This window comes from Nesoenas mayeri (genome assembly GCF_963082525.1).
Source record: "Nesoenas mayeri genome assembly, chromosome: 1".
Classification (NCBI taxonomy): Eukaryota; Metazoa; Chordata; class Aves; order Columbiformes; family Columbidae; genus Nesoenas; species Nesoenas mayeri.
Window position 1 is genome coordinate 47,828,363 of NC_137541.1, and position 22,687 is coordinate 47,851,049.

The 22,687-nt window shown below is 37.5% G+C and overlaps 1 protein-coding gene across 1 annotated transcript in view; it reads left to right on the forward strand.

Annotated features, from left to right (window-relative positions):
* Positions 1-695: 695 nt before the first annotated feature.
* Positions 696-22,687, forward strand: part of ATP2B1 (ATPase plasma membrane Ca2+ transporting 1) — a gene marked incomplete at its 5' end in the record, with an annotated part of 32,805 nt that continues 10,813 nt past the window's right edge. Inside the window, 14 exon segments of the mRNA XM_080360204.1 lie at positions 696-900; positions 6,303-6,500; positions 7,346-7,600; positions 7,681-7,806; positions 8,157-8,300; positions 11,191-11,229; positions 12,292-12,453; positions 14,077-14,291; positions 15,476-15,718; positions 17,029-17,270; positions 19,574-19,811; positions 20,706-20,885; positions 20,969-21,056; positions 21,346-21,452. Coding sequence (XP_080216330.1) covers positions 696-900; positions 6,303-6,500; positions 7,346-7,600; positions 7,681-7,806; positions 8,157-8,300; positions 11,191-11,229; positions 12,292-12,453; positions 14,077-14,291; positions 15,476-15,718; positions 17,029-17,270; positions 19,574-19,811; positions 20,706-20,885; positions 20,969-21,056; positions 21,346-21,452 — 2,442 coding nt within the window.

The window sequence follows — 22,687 nt, forward strand, 5'->3', positions numbered from 1 at the left end:
TGAAACTGCTTTCCTTGAGGTTTGCACAAATGAATTCATAGGAATGCACAAAAGCTTGCTCATCCCACACTCTGAGGTGAAAGCTTCTGTGAAAAGTTGGGATTTTTAACTTCAGCAGGTTCTTACCCTATGTGACATCAGTGGTGGATGCTCCAAACTCCATTTCCCTGGAAATGGATTTACTTCTAGGTGTTTTTAAAGGTTTCCTCTTGATGATTATCCAGATGGATATACCAACCAAAATGCAAGACTTAAAGAAAACAGCTGTTTAAGGAAGTTAATGCAAGATTACTTTGGGATGGGAAACATCCATTTTATGCCTTGTCATTCTTGCCAGTTAAATGCTAATTAAAAATACCATAGGAAATAGGAAGAAATTTTCCTTGAGCAGAAATCTGTTCTGTAACCTCAATAGAAAAACTGGGATTGTCTTACAATGTATTCATTATAGCTGTTACGTAACTGAATATATATTTATTCTTTCCCTAGACTGTACATGCCATTTGGCTTGGGGAACAGAACGCGCCATGGGACAACCTCAAAGATATCTCTCCAGACGGGGTCTCTTACTTGGGTGATGTGTCTGCTCTCCTGACTGTCTTCATACCCAAAGGATTTATTTTTCTTTTGGAAATATTTTAAGTTGAAATCTTGTTTCTTACTGGAAACTGTCTACGCTAAAGACTGCACACATCATGGGTGATATGGCAAACAACTCGGTTGCATATAGCGGTGTAAAAAATGCTGTAAAAGAAGCTAATCATGGAGATTTTGGAGTTACTCTTGCAGAGCTCCGTTCTCTTATGGAACTTCGAGCTACAGATGCACTGCATAAAATACAAGAATGTTATGGAGATGTACACGGCATCTGTACAAAATTGAAAACTTCACCAAATGAAGGTAAGTTGATTTTGGCACTGTCATTGAGGAAACTCCATTTAGAAAAAACCTTAGTCAAGGAAACTGCTTCTTTTTTCAATATAACTAATTTTATAAAAGTATTTCAGTTACCATAATGCTTCTTAGTCCTCTAAGAGTTATTCAATAGTAATAAGTAAGCAAGAGCTTTTCCAATTGGTCTAACTGCATGTGAGATGTTTGGTTAGTGGTGAAGTTGCACTTTGGAATAAAGTTCACGGATGTAGGCATCCACATATGAAACAGCAATGCAACATAGCGATATTTAACTCACTGTGGAAGTCTAAGTTTTGTGAGCAGCTTATATGATCTATAGTTCACAACTGAGATCATCCTGTTGTAGAACATGAGTTTTTAATAGTCTAATGCAGAGCTTATTAATGCTTCTGTATTGCTACCTAGCTCTTGCGTTTCCTAATGCAACAATTTTTGAAACTGGGGACATCTGTTTTCTCTTTCTACTACATTAAATTCCTAGTAGCAGGATGTAGTTTTTAAACCTGTAATATTTCTGCAGATTTCATTTGATCTATACAAAGCAACTAACAATACAACTTTGGACACTAAAGGTACTGTCACTATTAGCAGAAGATTTGCGAAGTGATCACACAATCTGATTCTCTAGAAATAAGCATCTTTAAATGAGTCTTTGCTACGTTGCACTTGATGGCGTTCTGTGAAGTGTGGCTACCCGATGCTTTTACTCTCTAGAGTTATTACTTCAAGATTGACTGTACAAATATAAAGAAGCAAATATCAAGTCTCCTTCCTGAGAGCTTCTCAGAAGTTAACCTTAAGATCCAGGCCTCTTTTACTGCCGTCTTCCAATGTAAATGAAATTTATTAGCTTTAATTTGTGAAAGAAAGATGCAAGTCATATAGATTAAAATATGTAAATGGTAGTATCCTGTAGAAATATTTTTACATACTTTTATCTAACATTAACTCGATCTTAGCAGGAAGTCCTGCTGTTGATAGTGATGGAGAAGTACTAAAATCAATATTTTGGCTAAGTGTGGTGTCTCAGCATCTGAGCACTTGCATAGCTTTTTAACCAATGGGGTGTCACGCTGGTGACAGCAAAGTACGTGCTGCCTTAATCCTGGAAAGCTGTTGCTTTTGGTTCTTCAGGAAATGTTATGGAAAGATTTGTCTCCTTGGATCATGAACATTCTACTAATGTCATTAGGCAGGAGGAGCAAACTCCCTTTCACCAGGGGCCACATCAACCTCACGATTGCCTTCAAAGGGCCGAATGTAATTTTAGGACTGTATAAATGTAGAAGGAGTTACATTTATACAGTAGGAGGAGTTACATTTATACAGTAGGAGGAGTTACATTTATACAGTAGGAGGAGATACATTTATACAGTAGGAGGAGATACATTTATACAGTAGGAGGAGATACATTTATACAGTAGGAGGAGATACATTTATACAGTAGGAGGAGTTACATTTATACAGTAGGAGGAGTTACATTTATACAGTAGGAGGAGATACATTTATACAGTAGGAGGAGATACATTTATACAGTAGGAGGAGATACATTTATACAGTAGGAGGAGATACATTTATACAGTAGGAGGAGATACATTTATACAGTCCTAAAATTACATTCAGCCCTTTGAAGGCAACCATGAGGTTGATGTGGCCCCCGGTGAAAGGGAGTTTGCTCCTCCTGCCATACAGTATCTCTGGGTACATCTGCATTTAGCTTGTTTTGGCTTGATCAGCTTTTGAAGACAGACTTCTGATTTCTAGACACCTGAAATTATTTCAGTACATGAGCTGGATTTCTCTTATCGAACTGAAGTAACCGGCTCTCATGTCTGACCTTTCAGGGAATGGGTGTAGACTAGTATTTGGCTGAAACATCAGGACTGCAAACTTCTTCTTTAGAATTGCAGAGTAGTGCCTGTGTGTGAAGCACTACTGTGTACAAGCGGTGTAGCACCTCTTAAGAAGGCAGGAGCAGCAGTCTCTTGTTACCCTGTTAACCTCTTGCATAGTGCTGAAAGACAGTTTTCTTTCTCGGTGAAAAGGGCTGTAGCTTTTCACAGTTGGGAACTGAACTGAAGGCTGTTTATTTTTGTAATATTTTGCTGTAATCTGCAAGGTTTAAGGCCCATTCTTACTGCAGGCTAGGTGGGCATATGACTGTAGATGGCCAGATAGCACTAAGCACCAAATACCTGGTGCGCTGCAGGGTTCACTTTGTGTCCCTTAATGTAACAAGCAGGTTCACGCATGGGAATTTTGAGTGTCAGCATGCTATAACTAGAAAGGGCTAGATGCCCTTTCCTTCAGATTGATTCTGCTGTACTGAGGACTGTGTGATCAGGTCCTTTCCCTTTGAAAAGGGTTTGACATTTAGATGTGCTGTCCTGCAATCATTTAAATACAATCACTAACTTGATAAAAGGGCGCCATCTTTTTTTGAAGTGTGAGAGCAGCTCATAAACACAGCAAGGTCTCAACAGTCGAATGTGATAATTAGTTTAGAAAAGGTTAAGTAAGATGAGTTAGAGCAGTGTCCTCTATAAAGGTGTCGTTTTGCCTATAAATCACTACATGAACCTTTAGAGAACCAGGCTACTTGTCAAGTAAGCTGCTATAAATTTGTCAGAGGTAACACTTGTAGAAGTAGAACTAGGTCTTCTTTTGTCAAATTCAAGTTGTAAGTATAGAAATGGAGACATTTCTTGTGAAGAAAATCTAGGCAAGATGTTTGCAGAAAGCTGCTCTGTTTACACTAGTTCTAACTCTTTAAAATTTTGAGTGAACACCTACAAGGCCCTATGACACTTCTCTATATTCAGAGGCTTTCTCTGTGATATGAAGTATACTGACATGCATAATTACCAGTGGCTTCACAGCAAAAGTACAGGTAGTTCAGAAATACTACATAGTGAATGAGTTCAGCTTGTATAACTTCTTGAAGTTGTTGACAATATTAGGCAATGTCTATTTTCAGGCAAACTGTGGATCAGGTCTACCTGATTTGAAATGAGAAATGGGAACTATCCTTTGCCGGTATTAAACAAACAAACAAACAAACAAAACCAACAAACTAAGCAGAATTTACTGCTTCGTATTTAATGTTTATTACGTCCATGTACACATGTACAAATGTATACAAATGTGAATAAACAAATGTTTGACATATCTGTAATAGCAAAAGTCCTTCTATTCTGGAGAGAGGGACCACGATCTATATTTCCACAGGTCTACATAATTTTGATGTCTAGTAGTCTCTACTTTCTAATAAAATTTGATATGAAGCTTTAACTATTCCCTTGCCTAATATTTTTCAAACTTAACCCCAAATAACAGAAACTATCCTAGTTAAGATACATAAAGAACAATACACTGGCATTAGTTTCAACCTCAGGACTGTAAATTGTGAACTATGAAATAGCAAGCCAGGTGGTAAATGTAGCAAGCTCAGTGATGATGTATTACGGCAGATACTAAAAACACAAATGCTTTTTGTCTTTGCTAAGCTTATTTACTAATCTTCATTAAGTGGTTCTGATAGTAGCTTGAGTTTTTATAGCCTTGTTGGAAAGCACTTTTCATTCTTCAAAGACCATTGCTGTACACTTCTGATGTTCTGCACACCGGTACCCTGAGAAGGGAGGAGCAAAGTGGTGCCACTGACATTATATAAATAATCTTCCAAACTCTGTCATGATAAAAGGATGAGAGAAATGGTATCTGTTGCAAAATAGCTAGACGTTCCAGACTTTTGGAATGGCCAAGCTGTCCTGAGTTTCTCTAGTTCTTCTCATATAGCTTGATTTTCAGAATGATCTTGCAGTGCTCTTTGAGAGTGAAAGTAAGTAAAGCTTGTTATGGCTTAGCAGTAAAATTGCTCCTTTGCATTAAACCTCCAAAGCCATGAATTCCAGGTGGATCTATGAGTGTTAGAATAAATCTATTATATATGCTGAGAGTATGTTTAATTCATTTCACTCTTGGAAAGACCTGCATATAATATTTTTCTTTTCAGTTAAGTGATTCTGTAGCAGTTGGTAGCATTTAAAACTGAACTTTGCAGTTCAGTAGTCTTTACTAAGCATCTTGGAATATCATGTGATGGTTCTAGGAAATGTCTGTTAGTTGTGTTAAATATCCCACTTATTACGAAAGCTAGTTGCAGTGGTTGCTGTTCTTATTGATCACCTAGCATGTTTGCAGTGCCTTGATATCACTAAGCAGCTGGGTTAACTGATAAAAAAAAAAAATCTGCTACTAGGAAAACTGTTGTCTTTAGGCAGGCACTTATCATAACCTTGGGGACAAAATGGTTGAAGTATCCAGACCTTTGCTCTGAATACAGCTGGACATTTGACATTTTTGCCTTGAAAAAATGAGCTGGCTGCTTAAATTCTGAATGGTGGGTTAGGCAGCTGGAATCTGTTGAAGGAGTAAACTTACAGAAGACCTTGAGGGCATGACCTTGCATTGAATATACTTGGTATTCCTTTATTTTTAAGGACTTAGTTAACTCTAGAAGTGCACTTGTCCTAGTGAAGGCCTCTCAGTCTTGCCTGCTAGTGTCCCTTAAGGATGGTACAAGAGTTGAGACAGAGGACTCTGAAAGACATATGTCATATAAGAAAGAAGAGAGGAGCAAAGCTGAGGTGACAGACCCTGCACAGTGCTAAATACAGACTCTGTCTATGAGAGAGGAGATAGAAAGTAAAGCTTCAGAAGAACAAACAACTGCTGTGCAGGCAAAAGCAGCATCGCTAAGTGATTGCCTCCCTCCACATGATACCTGGAGAATGTCACCGGCTTTTTATAGTATTTTATTTAATAATTAAATAATATACAAATACAATATTTATAGTATTTTATATTATTTTTAAAATATTTCATTATAAATATTGCATGTATAAATGTAAGATCTTAGAATGATATCTCTGAATACAGAATCCCTACAGTGATAACCAGAGCTGGCTTCACAGGTGCTGGTCTTGATTAAGCTGCATGATGCTATTCAGTCTTGATAGTAGTAACTCTGCTCATGGTCTTGTCTTGTAAACTTGTTTACTTTGTACAAAGGTATGTCAGTCACTGTTATTCTGTTCATATGTCATATTAAGTGCAATTAGGTAGACCATCAGGTTACTTTATATTACAGAGTCACAGAATGGTTGAGGTTCGATGGGACAACATCTGAATGATAAAATATAGCTTGTTTTCTACAGTAGTTGATTTAAGGATAATACTTATGTAATTATATTTGACATGGCTTTTCAGTATTGTTACTGAAACGTGGACTGGGACTTGACTCCATGAATGAGAAGCTTCAGTTGCTTCTAAGGTTAGGATGAAATGTAAATAAGTGTCACTAATTTTGTCTTATTATTAAATAGGTTTAAGTGGAAATCCAGCAGATATAGAAAGGAGAGAAGCAGTTTTTGGGAAGAACTTTATACCTCCTAAAAAGCCAAAAACATTTCTTCAGTTAGTATGGGAAGCACTACAGGACGTTACACTAATTATATTAGAAATTGCAGCTGTAGTATCCTTGGGCCTTTCTTTTTACCAGCCTCCAGGAGGAAATGAATCATGTAAGTAAACTTTTTATGAACTATGTATCTACCTGTATTATACTACTGACTTTTCCTGGTACAACATGCCTATATTGTAAATCTGATGGGAGACAGTAAGTCAGTGGAAAAGCAGCTTATTGTTTGTTATTGAGAGAACATGACTAAAACTCTAGCTTGCCTTAAAAGGACAAAATGAGATTTTCCCTGGTCACGGTCTGGTATGACACTGACCAAAATAATGCCAAAGGTCAAGTGCAAGAAGCGGGAACAAGGACTTGTCTTAGATCCAGTCATGTTTATGTGCAAGTATTTTTTTTCAGCTCTGCTTCAAATATTTATGCATTTTAGAATTTGCGTTCATGTGATTTCTTTGGGGAGCGAGCAAGTCTTTTACTTGATTTTGAATATGACACCGGTAACTTTCCAATTTAAGAAATGAAGCTATATTTATACTTCTACATGGAAGATGAAGCGATCTGGCCTTAATTGAACTCAATTTTTGCAGTCATAACTGGCTTGTTAAGATAAAGTGGGAAATGTTGAGAAAACAGAAGGTGGTTAACTAATTGTCTAGTCTGGCACTTTTATGTTATCCTTTAACAAGATAATAAGGACAAGTAAATTTCTATATCAACTTCTTTTGTGTTCAGATAAGCAGAGATGTAAATTTTAGGTGGTTTAACTTCCTTGAGATGCTCTAGCTTTCAGGTTCTTCAGCTTCTAAATCTAAACTTGCAAAGAAGGCTAGCATGGAAAATGTTTAGCAACTAGTAGTAGTTTCTTCGGTTTGACAAAACTTTTCTGTTGTTGTCGAAATAACTATCTGCGTGAACTTTCTTAAATCTAAAACCTGTTTTCTACAGTATGTGGATCAGTAAATGTTGGTGAAGAAGAGGAGGAATCTGAAGCAGGTTGGATTGAAGGAGCAGCAATCCTCCTATCTGTAGTTTGTGTGGTATTAGTAACAGCTTTCAATGACTGGAGTAAAGAGAAACAATTTCGGGGATTGCAGAGCCGTATTGAACAAGAACAGAAATTCACAGTCATCAGAGGTGGCCAAGTCATCCAAATACCAGTAGCTGACATAATTGTTGGAGATATTGCACAAGTGAAATATGGTAAACATATTTTTAAAGCTGAACTTTCTTTTATTTTTGAAAAAGGAACTGCAGTCAACATACCCAGTGATCTCTCGTAGGTGATCTTTTACCGGCTGATGGTGTCCTCATTCAAGGAAATGACCTCAAAATTGATGAAAGCTCACTGACTGGAGAATCTGATCATGTTAAGAAGTCTCTGGACAGAGATCCCATGCTGCTGTCAGGTGTGTAACTTTTGACAATTCTTGAAGAAAGTGGTTTGCTTGTGGGGATAAACTGGTTATTTAAAATTTTGAGGTTAAAATCTGTCAAACTGGACCTGAGCTAGGCTGACTCCTAAAAATATCCAAAACCAGTGCAACTAGTACAAAACTTTGTCAAACTGACAACATTTTATGTAGTTGCTTATGGTTTCATTTTCCCGATAGTTTTGGCATTGGAAGCTCCAGGGGAACACAGTGGTATCTGAACAAATCTTATGGTTTTGTCAGTGTGAAGTCAGAGAACTCATTTCCTTTGTGCTCTGCCATATAACTGTTTAAGTCTCAGTGGAAAACCTGATTCAATCTTTCAGGTACACATGTGATGGAAGGCTCTGGAAGAATGGTAGTCACTGCTGTAGGTGTGAACTCTCAGACTGGAATCATCTTTACCTTACTTGGGGCTGGAGGAGATGAAGAGGAGAAGGAGAAAGAAAAAGAGAAGAAGGACAAGAAAAGTAGGCACAATATTCTTAAATCACTGGGGAGGGGGGGGTTGAACTCCTGAATGTTACTGAATAAAAACATGTTCTAATCATCTGAAGCCAGAAATCTTTTTTATAAACCTCATACTTTCAGTAAGTTTCACAGAAAAAAAAAAAAAAAAACAACACAAAACCTCAGGTCCAGTTACCTGAGAGTACACCACTACTACTAACTCTTGTCACATGGATTTTTTAATTAAACTTCAGATTTTCATTGATCAATTAGAGACTGGAAAGTTTATAACTCCTAACCAGCCATACCATGTATAAATTGTTCCTGTGTAACTTCAAAATACATTCATGTCTAATAGCAAACAGGTTGCTACCAGTAGCTCAACCTGATAAGTATCTAGTTCTGCTTTTGATAGACAGAAAATGTCCCATATAGAAAGCTTTTGTATGACACTTGAAAGGGAAAAGCTTGTATCATTGGTACTGCTGAGTTTGTGGATATCTTAAACATATGTAAGACTTGATTTTGATAAAGGTGAGCAGACATCTTCTTCAGAGAGAGACACAGGACAAATCCCTACTGGCGCTTTTCTGTAAACTTCTTTTAGAGGGATAAGGGGCTGGTAACCCAAAGCATTTTGGAGTGCTTCTGCGAAGTGTGAAATGAGCTGTCTTTCTTATTTTGAAGGACTTGCTCAGTAGCTAGAATTATAAGGTCACTTATCTAAGCCTTTATCCTGAGAATCAAAGCTAAGGAATGTTAACCAGTCATGTTTTGATACTAGCTCTCACAAGGCATGTCAGCACTGAGCTTCACCAAAGCAAAAATTTTTATAGAAACTGTTGTGAAGTCGACTGCATGGGATTGAGTGTGAGGATTCTTGGCAGAAAAATGTAATTTTCTGTCAGAGGAATATGAAACAGTAGTGGAAAGCTGTAAATGGAAAGCCATACAGAAATGTGTTTAGGAATCCTGGTGCCTTCAAACTAAAGAGGCCATTGTTGAAAAGCGTGCTTTGTGCCGCAACTAGGATTGAACGGTACTTGTTGTCTGCTTGTCCTAATCCACAAATACTTAGAGTTCTGACCTTTCTTGAAACTTAAATTAGTAGTTTCTTCAGAAGTAAGTTACAAGAATTGTTACAAGAATTGAAAGTTCAAAATTAGTTTCAAGCTCAAACGTGGTAACAAACAGTAAAAGTTGACCTGCAACACTTACAGGGATTAGTGTGAAACAGTGTCCATCCTTTGCTCTTTCTGTTGCAGAGGAAGGATAACGAAGCAAGCAACAGCACCAGCTGCCATAGGAGATACAGAGAAGATTATAGCTTTTGTTAATATTCTGCCAGTGTGTATTATTCTGTAAGCAGAAGTCTTTTTGGCAAGTCATATTTTGGTATATTCTAGGGCATGAACGCCTGTGGGTTATTTGTCTTCCAAGACAGACAGCTTCCTCTTTCCTTTAAGTTAGGTGCCTGATAAGATTCTCCTTGGTAAAACTCAGGTTAAACTAAATTAGCTTCTCTGTGACTGTTAAGAAGATTAAAGTGGCTATTTTTAGTTGGCTGTGGATGGCTTCGTTCAGGCCGACAGCAAATGTATGTGCAAGGAGTTAGAAGTAACTGAAGTGTAGAACTTTGCTCTTGTAAGAGGGAAAGAAGAAGTACTAAATTAGGAGACAATGATGAGCTCTTAAGAAGTCTGAAGTGGCATCTTCTGGAGAAGGTGAACATGTTGGGGTTTTTTTTTCGTTCCTCAGCTGTATTGAGGATGCCTGGAGGGAGCAATCATGTGCATAGAAGTCAGACTGTGTCTACAGTAATAAGGCAGTGGAGGTATTAAATGTCATGCCAGACAGGCTGCTTCACAATTTGATTTTCTTGTACTTGAGTACTCTCATACATTTCAGTCTGCTTAAACTAAGGCTGAGTATTTAACAAATTACCAGTGAGACTGAAAAATTCTGGGTTTTGTTCTAAGTCCATCAATTTTGTGTTTTCATTTCAGGTTATTGCAAATAGTAATCATAACCCTTGCTTTCTCTATTTAGGAGAAATGTTTGTCACTTCTAAAGGTAGTACCTAAACCTTTTTACTCAAAAATCCAAATAAAAATAGGTAGGGTGACACCTTGACCCCAGTAAGCTGCATGTGATGGTCTTGTAGTTACCTTTGAGGTTTCACTCATTAATTTATTTCATTATTTCACTGTCCTTCTTTATGATCTCTTGTTGAACTCAATTTCTGAACAGAGGTAGGAGCTGTATTTTGTTATGAACTTGAACTATTCTCTTAGCGGTGTTATACTGGTATGTTGCCAACAGATTATGTTCATGCTTGCGTAAATAGGGTTAGCATAGATCCAGTAATCCAGTGATGTACATCCATTAAGCTTTGGTGTGGATTTATAAATATTTCATACTACAGTAGCTTCTGCAATGTTGTACAAAAGCAATAATTCTGGAAGTGAGATCCTACAGTTCGTTTACAGTAGCAGTCAGATATAGTTGCCAAGGGCCGGAAGAAGAGAGAGCAAGACTGAGGCCACCAGAATCACTTTAATGTCACCAATTTCTTTCCTAAGAAAATATTTAAGCAAGCCTTTTAAAAGCTTTCGTCACAAGTAATACATGTCTGTATTTTGTAATTTGTAATTTGTGCAAACGTAATTATGGTAGCATAACACTGCAGCAGTCTTGTATGGGAAAAGTAAAGTCCAAAAGACTGACACGAGCTGTTTCTGAGAGCTGACTTATGCTTTTCAAGCCTCAGTTATGTCAGCCCTCTGTCTCCAGTTTGTTCTACACTGTCTTTTAAAGCTGCAGTTCCTTGTTTCAGCGTATGGTAATGTAAGAGCTGAAATGAACTCTGCACAGCAAATTTAAAACACAACTTGTTCCCCTCTCTGACAGGTAAAAAGCAAGATGGAGCTGTTGAAAACCGAAACAAAGGTAAATGCAGGTTCTCTGATCCTTTCTTTTAAGTTCCTTTTGTTCTGGGAGTGTATGTAATGAATGCATACTTTCCTATGAAAAAGCATATTGAATACTTAGATCCAAAGTGCTTATGCTAAACATGGTATAAGTGAATCTGCCCAAAACAAATGTTCAAATTAATTTGGTAGTCTCAACATAGCTAGTAAACTTCACCAATGACTTTCAAGCTGTCTTGTTGAGGTGAGTTGCTTGGCTGGCTGTCAGATGCCCACCCAGCTGCTTGCTCACTCCCTCTCCTCAGCAAGATGGGGCAGAAAACAGGAGAAGCTTGTGGGTTCTTCACAAGCAGAACAGACTCAATGTGCAGAAGAATAATTTATTGCCAAATAAAATGGAGTGGGATGGTGAGAAACAAAATTAACTAAAAACATCTTCCCCCCATTTACGCCTTCCAGGCTTAACTTCACTCCCAACTGCTCTATTTTCTCCCTCTGAGGAGTGCAGGGGGAAGGGGAACAGGGTTTTTGGTCAGTTTGTGACACTTGTCTATGCTGTTCCTTCATCCTCATGCTCTTTAGTGTTCCATCATGAGGTCCCGCCCATGGGATACAGTCTTTCATTAACTTCTCCAATATGAGCCTGTCCCACGTGGTACAGTGCTTCAGGAACAGATTACACAAGAGTGGGTCTCCCACATGGGCTACAGCTCCTGCCAGGAGCCTGCTCTGACACAGGCCCTTGACAGGCTGCAGCTTCCTTTAGGGCACATCTGACTGCTGTGGCATGGAGTCCTCTGTGGGCTGCAGTGTGGATCTCTGCTCCTCTGTGGTTCCCAGTGGGCTGCAGGGGGACAACCTGCCCCACTATGGTCTTATCCACAGGCTACAGCTCCCCTGCTCCCAGCACCTGGGCACCTGCACCCAATACACTTGTTTTAACATTCACATGTAGTGTGGCATCTCTGGACACAAGGTACTACACAGTATTGGTGTTTAGTGGTGCCTGGTGTTGTGAAGCTTTTGAAGTATCATTGTTTTGTGAGACTCCTCAATGGCTAAATTTTGTTTCATCTTCTAGCTAAAGCTCAGGATGGTGCAGCCATGGAAATGCAGCCACTGAAGAGTGAGGATGGTGGGGATGGAGATGAGAAAGACAAGAAGAGAGCAAACTTGCCAAAGAAAGAGAAGTCGGTTCTTCAAGGGAAACTCACAAAGCTCGCAGTTCAGATTGGCAAAGCAGGTATGATGTATCAGTACCTTCCTTATGTTGATATCTTACATTTGAATATTTGAATAAAGTTGGAACACGCATAGTTTGTGAGGGGATAACTTAAGTAGTTAGCCTTGAGTGGTTTGATTAGTTTAAGTGCCAAATTCCAATGCATGCAAGTATGCCATCGTCCCAAGCGTGCTGATGACTTCTCAGATTGTCATGTGGATGACTTTTATTTTTACTTGATATGAATATATTCAGACTTTAGAGTGTCAGCTCCTGGGAGAGAAAATTCCAGCTTCATAACATTGGACAAGTGTTACGAAAGATGTTTTAGATAAGGTATGGCATTTAGTGATGTACCTAAAGAACTATGAATTTAATGAAGTCTGAAAGATGTGGTAGGGTCAACCAGGTTATCTCTGGTACTTCCAGAGGCTTAGGAGTTTCCACTTAATATATGCCTTGCTGATACATAACATTATTATTGACTTTCTACTATCCTTTAGCTTCTGTTACTCTTCTCTCAGCTAGGATTCAGCTGTCTTGTGAAAACATTTGATAAACTGTTACTTCTTGAAAGTAGACTAAAACAACAATGAAGTTCAGTGTAAATTTTAGGGTATATTTTCTAGTATATAGAGCTTTAATTCAAGTATCTCAGGATTTATTTAGGTCCATGTAGAACTGTTGAAATATTCAGGCTAGAAGGAACGTCTAGAAGTCTTGTAGCCCAGCCCACAGCTCAAAAGGGGCCAACTTCATAAGACAGTTATGGTGTTAAGGACAATGCAGTTAAACTTTTAGCTTTAGCACTCCATAGTTATGTGTAGCAATGTTAAGTTTTCAGGGAAACTTGTACTAACAAGTGTTGAATAAAGCTTCCATGGTATGTGAAATATTGTTATTATCTAGCAGTTCTTTTACATCTTTCATAAGTAAGAGCTCTTGTTTTCCTTTATGCACCTTTTGACCTGCTGTAATTCCCCACATGCCCTTAATTGCTCATCTGCTTCATATATGTGCTTTTATGTCCTGTTGCTTTGGGACAGTGTACATGCTGAAGCTTTTTTCTGTAAAGAGCTGACACTTCAGTGACTTCTGTTCCTTTATTCCAGGCAGCTCCATTTACCTTCACTGTTTTCATGCGGTGCCTTAACTGTGCTGCTTGGCTTGCTAACAGGAGTTCTGATTTTTCTTCCCAGTTACTCCCAGTTCACTGAACACTGAGCTTAGCTGCCGTATTTAATCCCACCTTCAGCATGAAGCAGGGTACAGACTGTCAGCAGCTTTCTCTACTGAATAAGTCAGCAGTACAGTCACTGAAGGCCTGCTGAATTATTTTGGTTCTTATTCTGCTTAGCCAATTGACTTTACGTATTGGTCTTTGCTCTTCATAATTAGATCTACACTTTTCAATTAAATGGGAGGGAAAAAAAAAATATTTTAGAAGTTTCTAGGTGAAATATATGAGGAAATACTTGCATTGGAATTTGGAACACCTTTGAGCATGACGCAAATATTTCCTGACTTGCTTGTTTAAAATCTTAATTATAAACTAACTTCTATAAAGGGAGAAGTCTTTTCACTTGGCTTATCGCCACACATTTGAGATAATTTCTGAAAGCTGTTTGTTCTCTTTCTCACAAGGTTTGTTGATGTCTGCAATCACAGTCATTATCCTTGTGTTATATTTTGTAATTGATACCTTTTGGGTTCAGAAGAGACCTTGGCTTGCTGAATGTACACCGATTTATATTCAGTATTTTGTGAAGTTCTTCATTATTGGAGTTACAGTCTTGGTGGTGGCAGTACCAGAAGGTCTTCCACTTGCAGTCACTATATCTCTGGCTTACTCTGTTAAGGTAAGTGGACAGATGCGGAACAGATTTTAAAGGTAGGCGGGTGTATTCAACAGGTGTAAAATCTCTGTTTTTTGGGATATGCTGCATCACATAGATGTAACAGACTGGGGAGAAGCATTTCTTGTTTCCCTGAACTGCACAAGAAATCTGCTGCAGAATTTTTCTTAACTGATGAATGCACACAAACATGAACAGTGAGCAGTGACAGCCTGTTGTCACCAAGTAAAGACGAATGGGTTTAGCTCATAACATTGTAGCATTTACTTATAATAAATAGATACATTAGATTTTTTAAATAACAAACTCTTCCATAAACCTGAACTTCTACCTAACTGAAGTGTTAAGCAACTACTGCCTTTTGTAGGTAGGTTTCCAGGTAGGTTCTTCTTGAGGACTGAATGTTGAACATGTAGCTTTCTATTTATTATACAACATGTTTTTCAACTCACGCTCTATATTCTCTTAATTTCTTATTGCTTCACAATGCTGGGACTGGATATATATCTGAAAATCTAACTGTAAAGACAATGGATGTTTAGGCTGTGTTCTAGAACTTAGTAACTTACAGCACTAACTAGTAGTGGCCTTAGTGTAGTATCATTTGAAGTTACTATGCCTCTTTAAAGTTAAAATACTATCCAAACCTGTTAAATAAAGAATTTAAAGTGATATTTTGATGTATGAAACTTGTATAGTACTCACTGTCTTAGTTCAAATATTACTGTTCTTGTTTTATTTGATTCTAAGTCTGACTCTAGCATCTTTGAAATATATATCATCTGATGTTTGGGTGAGTCTGTCACATAGTTTACTTGATCTTTCTTGTAAGCAGAAAGACTTTTTTAGTGTTGTATCTAGTAAAGCTCAATCTGTACCTTTCCTGTTTCTAAATATCATAAACTATTTGCTTATAACAGTCTGAACAGCATCAGTGTGACATGCAGATACAGGAGGTTAAGACTGTATTTATGAACCTTGTTCAAAATTAAGTTTACTGTGACATAATAGACTTAAAAGAATTCCTGCAGAATGTGGCAACTACAAATTCCTCTCCTGTAAGTTGCCAGATAACTTAGTCTGAGTGTCTTCTGAAACTGATGTGTAAGACAGGACACCCTAAATGTGAATTTCTGAAATGTGAAGTAGTGGTCATGGATAGCTGTTGACTGCTTTTATTTTCTTAGAAAATGATGAAAGATAATAACTTGGTGAGACATCTGGATGCATGTGAAACAATGGGCAATGCAACAGCTATTTGCTCAGATAAAACGGGAACATTGACCATGAACAGAATGACAGTGGTCCAAGCCTACATCAATGAAAAACATTATAAAAAAATTCCAGAACCAGAAGCTATTCCAGAGAAAACTATGGCTTACCTTGTGACAGGAATTTCTGTTAATTGTGCTTATACTTCCAAAATACTGGTAAGTGGATTTCTTCATTCTAATCAAGGTAACTAAACAACTTCTGCAAAAGATGCAAATCATCTGGTGGCCACGTGATAGGCAGTTAAGTGTAAGTTTGTGGCAAAATGCAGTGTAAGATATTCCGTACCTGCAGTAAATTGTTCAACTGTTCAGTTGAGACTAATATTCAAAAATAGCTTATTTCAGTTAGAACTGATAATACAGGTTTTGAACTGATAATTCAAAGATACAATCTCAGGAAGATAACTTCCTTTAAGTTCACAATTGTGCCTAAATTTGTTTTTGTAAGTGGGGCTGTTTACCTTACTTGAAAAGCATCTTGGCTCAATTTGAGTACTACTTCAAAGTAAATATGTAAAAGCTTGGTTGGACTCACTGCTGGATGTCCATGTCTCTTCTACTCAGACCTAGACATCTGAAACTGCACATTAAAGTGAACATTTTGAAAGTGTGAGTATTTAGTAGAGCCAAACCCAAGATCTTGCAGCTCTGAGTAACAAGAATGGATCACCGACTTACAATCAATATAGTTCAGGCCTAGCTGCTTGAGGCATCTCAGGCTGAGAAATTGCTTCTGCCTTTTTTGCTACAAAATATATTGCAATGTTATAGCTATATAACCTCAGAAATATCTTGAAATGTTGTACTTATAGCACTACTATGTGCATATTCCGCATTGCTGACATAAGAAACTTGTTCTGCTATTAAGAGGTTGGAAACTTGTTTCTGAACTCTTTTCAGATAAATAGGCCGTGGCCTGGAAAACGGAACTTGTAGTGAGACTTAAGAAGATTAAAGACTTAGCTTGTTCAGTAGAAGGCTAACAGGTGATGTGATTGTAGTCTAAGTCATTGAGGAAGAGTTATTACAGGAGAGGATACTTTAATTTTGCAGAAATGATGCAATTTAGCTTGCTTAAATTGGTTTAAGTAAACTTATCTGCACTTCCAAAATGCAAAATAATTATTCAGGGACTACACTCAATTGATTAGGTAGACATTCCAAGCAATGGAAAATGTGTTTTTAGAAATGTCATGTGGGGATTCGATACAAACTTAATGAGTGATATTTGGGTCTGAGAAAGGGACTGAAAAATCCTAAACAGGTACAGAAGAAGTCACTTACAAAAGCCAGCAGTATGACTTTGGCTCGTGGCTCACAGGAATTTGTAGACTCATCATTGCAAAAGTAAAAATTCCCCATCTCAGAGCTAAGCTTGCTCTTAGCTTCCTTGATTTCTAGATACTTTACTTCAGTGATTCATACATTAACCTTCTAATAAGTGAAGGTTCTTGTTCTTCTTGCAGCCTCCTGAAAAAGAAGGTGGCCTACCCCGTCATGTTGGAAATAAAACTGAATGTGCCTTGCTGGGATTGCTCTTGGATTTAAAACGTGATTATCAGGACGTAAGAAATGAGATACCAGAAGAGGATTTGTACAAAGTGTACACCTTCAACTCTGTTAGAAAATCTATGAGTACTGTGTTAAAAAACTCTGATGGCAGTTTCCGGATATTCAGTAAAGGTGCCTCTGAGATAGTTCTCAAAAAGTAAGAAAAACTACTATTGTCATTCAGCACTTAAATTTGTCTAAATGCTATGATAGATAAGGAGACTGAAATGCTAAACATACTTGTGCCATAGTCTGTGAAATATTTTTGTCACCCTATTGACAAACAAATGCTGCAGTCCTATATATACCCTTGTGATTGCAGCCAGCTTCCCAGCTTGTCTACCTCAATTGTTTGGCTTTCTACTGTAAGACGGGCAATCAGCATTTCAGTTACTTTAATTCTCACACCTCAGCCTGATCCCCAGAAAAAGAGCTGGTTGTCATTAATTTTAACTTGTGAACTTTGCTCTGATACAGGAAAGCATTTGATCTGTTCTCTAGTTAAACTGTTTTCATTTTAGATGTGGTTGGTCAAAATACTCACTCATCTTCCAGTAAAGGCCCAACAGCTGATATGCCTAAATTCCAGGAAGGGCTTGTGCTTTTTAAAAGTGATTACTTTTAACTTTAAAAGACTGTGCAAGTTGGTGTCTAAGTTGATCATTTTAACAGGAGATTGAACTTGACCAATTGAGAAACTTGAGGGTTTTTAATGTGAGAAAGCAAAATACTTCCTTATCCATGAGATTAGACTATTAGTGAGAGCTAAGTCCCCGCTGGGACAAACCTCTAGGTATGAAGAAAGCTCTGGTAACTCCTCACTAGGTGAGAAGTCAAACATGTGTGCATCATGTTCCCCAGGAACACCAGTTGTAACTAATCTGGTTTTGGTTCCAACATCACCCTATTTCTAGACTGAGCAGCATATACATTTTTGCTTGCTACTAGCCCCCCAACTCATTATCTAGGAAAATACTAATGCACTAAAGAAAAATGATTAAATCTGCCTTCTCCTCAACTTAGTGCTGACAACAAAAGGTCAATTTTTAAAGGACTCTTGTTCATTTTGATACAGACCTTAAATATATGTGGGAATTTTTTCATAGCCAGTTTTTAAGCCAAGTCTCATAGATGAATATATTTGAATTACTTCTACTTTCAGAAGTGTTTTGTACCTTACTATCTTATTGAGCAGTTGAACTGTAGAAGTTGCCAGAACTCACTTAGCTCATTAGAACTCATTTTAACTCATGTGGTCCACTTGGCTTCATAACTGAGATAAGAAAATATATAATAAGGACATTCAACAAAGAACAAGAAAACCTAGACTGATTTGGATACTACTGGAATAGTTGTAATTCCAAGACTATTTGAGAGTATGCACCAACTAGGAAAAAGTCTTATGATAAGCCACTTTCTCTACCCGCTACCTGTGCAGTTCCATAAAATTAATCTCAGAGCTTGTAACCTGGTTTGTCAATTGTGTTGCTCATTCCTTATTATACTGTGTATGACTATTCTTGGGCATTGAAAGATTAAACATTAATATTTATAAGATGCAAATGAGTCACTAAAAAGTGTAGAAGTCAGTGCCCATTCTGAACTTGATTTTTTAAAAAAAGTCATAAATTATATTGTTTCAGTGCCACATTATTACTGATTTGTAAAACAAGTGCTTGTAGCATTGTTTTGTGACAAAACTTTGCTAAGGATGCAGATGAACCTAATATTTTGTAGTGTTATATTCATGGCATTAATATTGGTAAAGTACGTATGCTCTCTGTGAAAGCAGTGGCATCCTTGGGATGAAGGAGCACAACTAAAAGAGCATGTGTTCAAGTGCCAGAGTACATAGTGATGAATCTAGTCTCTTACACAAACAGTTAAATAATTTAAGTATTTGTTTGCAATTTAATACTTCATATTAAGGACTCTATGCCAGGTGCTCTCTGGATTCTCTGTACTTGGAGTGGGTGGTGGAGGAGAGCAAACCTGAACAGTTTTAAGGATAGCAGTACCAGAGTTTGCTTTTAGTGTTGCAAGTTGAGTACAGAGCTGTTCTATGTTCTGGAAGCGTGCTGTACTTCTGAGACTTGTATAACTGTTAACAAGGAGGGATTCTTTTGTTGAACTTGAAACTGTATTGACTGACTCAACCAGTGTGGACACCAGTCCATTTAATACAATGGAGAAATGAGATACTTCTGGGAGGTAACTAATGTTCCTGTTCTAAATTCATTAGACATTATTTTCATCCTAGGATGACTGACTTAGTTAACTTTCTACAGCTGGTAGAAGGCGTGTGGACATTACCTTAGAGATGCTGCTACTGGCTTTTTTGTGTGTATGTGAGTGTAGTGAAAATAAAGCTTGTGGAAACTTAATGGAATTGACTAATAGGCCATTGAATGTGCTGAACTCTGGTTAAAATTTGGTAACTCTTTAAACTTTCCTTTTCAGGTGCTTCAAAATACTGAGTGCTAATGGAGAACCAAAGGTATTTAGACCTAGGGACCGCGATGATATAGTGAAAACTGTAATTGAGCCAATGGCTTCTGAAGGGCTCAGAACCATCTGCCTGGCATTCAGAGACTTCCCAGCAGGGGAACCCGAGCCGGAATGGGACAATGAAAATGATATTGTTACTGGTCTGACGTGCATTGCTGTTGTTGGGATTGAAGATCCTGTGAGACCTGAGGTAGGGTCACTGACTGAACTGCAGTGATTCTGTTACAATGGATCTGTATTCATGTTGTTTGTCATGCAGAGAGTACAAGAAAATGAATTGCTATTGTATGCCTTAAGCATAGTTATAAATTAAAATCTAATTTTATTGGTGGGAAAGTTAATGGAGCTTTAAAAGCAGATTAAAATTTCTTAATGCCACTTATGCTGTGTTATTGGGGCTCTGTACAAAATAATGACTTAAAGCGCTTACTGTGCAGAGTCCCAGTAGGTGGAATAACTTGTGTTTATTTTTTTTTTCACCACTTGGGATATTAGGAGTATTGTTTAGGATAATAGTACCCATTGTGCTTTTTGACAGCTTCTTATGGGGAATAATGGAGAGGGGGGTTTGTCACCTAAGAACTGAGGCAAGGAGTCTGGCTTGTGGTTGAGGTCTAAGGAGGACAGTATTTTTCAATAGTGAAAGCTTTTATGCCACATGTAAGTGGAACTCCAGTCTCATCTAAACTATCATCACTTCACAGTAAGAGTCATGGGTGAAGTAGTGGAGTGTGAGTTGTAGTTTATTTCATGTCATCATAAATGAAAAGCCAGTACTTCCATACCTTTGAGTACTACAGCCTAGTATGTCATGAGGGTTTTTGTGATATTTTGGAATACTGCAGTACTTGAAAAATGAAGAGGGCAAAGAAGGCACATGACATAATAACAACGACAAAGCCCCTCTGCCAAAATGGACATTTTTGTCTTTTTCAGGAAAATAATTATGGTAAGCTACTTAATTTTTTTGAATGTTCCATAACAACAGTCTTGATTTTAAAATAAGAGTTATCCTTTCACTTACATGTCTAGATTTATTCAGCTAATGTACAATCTCTGAGCCCCTGTGAATCTTTTCTTACAGGTACCCGATGCAATAAAAAAATGTCAACGTGCAGGCATAACTGTACGTATGGTGACTGGCGATAACATTAACACTGCTCGTGCTATTGCATTAAAATGTGGTATTCTGAATCCTGGTGAAGATTTCCTGTGTTTAGAGGGCAAAGACTTTAACAGGAGAATACGCAATGAAAAAGGAGAGGTAAGCACACTGACCATGTAAAGTAGCTCAGCAGATATTTCAAGTGTCCTAACTGTGAAATATAACCAATGTTCCTTTTGCAGATAGAGCAAGAGAGAATAGATAAAATTTGGCCAAAGCTTCGTGTTCTTGCAAGATCTTCTCCCACTGACAAACACACTCTAGTAAAAGGTAACTAAAAACTATCTGAGCTTCTAAGTAAAGCTAGATTTTTTTTTTTGTTCCTACTTCTAGAAAAAACTCTAAGATTGAGCAGTGGGAAGTGCCTATGAGGGTGTCTTGATTTACCAACTGTATTTTTTTCTCTGCTTGAGAAATAGAGCCAACTACAACTATCTGTTTTGACTTTTTTTTTTTTTTTTTGATTCTGAGGAAGACAAAACTGGGATTCTCTTTCGGATTTAATTTGCGCTGTGTTGTCAATTTTGAACAGTAACATCAAGATGTCATTTTATTTTAGGTATAATTGACAGCACTGTCTTTGAACAGAGGCAAGTTGTAGCAGTAACTGGTGATGGTACCAATGATGGTCCAGCTCTGAAGAAGGCAGACGTTGGATTTGCTATGGTATGATTTTTTTTTTTTTTTAATCTTCAGTATTTTTGAAATCTATTTTGATAAAATAGCCTATCAAATCACTTAAAAGAAGATTAAACAATGTTGCTTGTTTCATGAGCCTAATATACAACTAAGTTAATGGATTCAACATTTCTTACCCTTACTACTAGTTACTTTTTCCTCCTTCCTCAGTCTTCCAAATTAACCATGTTTTTATTTGATGGAAAATGCCCTTGTGGCATTTGCCATTGAATAAAACTTAAAAACTGGAGATCCCTGGTCACTTGCAGATCAAAACCTTTTTACACAAAGGCTTGTTGCAAAATGTAGGAGCAAAATTACTAATACTGAAGGTTTCTCAAATGAGATTTGTTCAACATACGGCAAAATGATTTCAGGTGGTAAATAGCATACTATGTTGACTTTCAGTAAAGCTTATACACACTATGGAATGAGCTTATTCATCTCTTTTCCATGAATTATGCATAGGAATAGGGAGACTGTAAGGCGAAGACTGCCAGTTGATGTTTAATATGGCTTTTGAAGCTATACTAAGAGACATTTCTAATGAAACTGAAGTAAGAGCATTTTATGGCAATCTAGGATCTGCATTTGTATGGATGGTTCCTTAGATTACTTGGCTTTTTCAATTTAAATTCTCAAACACTCTTTTAAATAGTAGTCAAACTAAGCCTTGCACAGAACCCATGAATATTAACTGCTGGGGGCAGAACTGCTTAGCCTAGATTTACCTTGCATTAAGGACTAATTTATTGCAGGCTCTAAAACAAACTTTTCTTCAAGTGTTAACACTAGATATGCTCATGACTTAATAGGTTTCAGCTTGCTTCTGTCTCTTTCAAAACACTGTAAGATAGATTCCTCAAGCTTCCTCTTGCCTCAAGATTCCTCCTCAGTCTTGAGCTGAAAAGGTACAGTTTGGTACTAGTAGGTCACTTTAGCCTTTAAAAATTCATTATTGAGCATTTGAAGGAAAAAATAGGACCATATTCTTCCTATACCACATGCAGATGCACTGACTCAGATGCTAATCTTGAAGAAAAAAAAAAAAACAACAAGAAGAGCTTTCATGTCATTTTCAAGGAGCATTTTGCAAAAGCATAACTTACAAATTTGACAGCTACACATGAAATGTTCTCTAGACTGTAACAGTCTTGTTTTAATGAGTATCTGTTTTCTGCTATTGGATCACTGCTGTAGTTGGCACTGTCAGGTGGATTTAT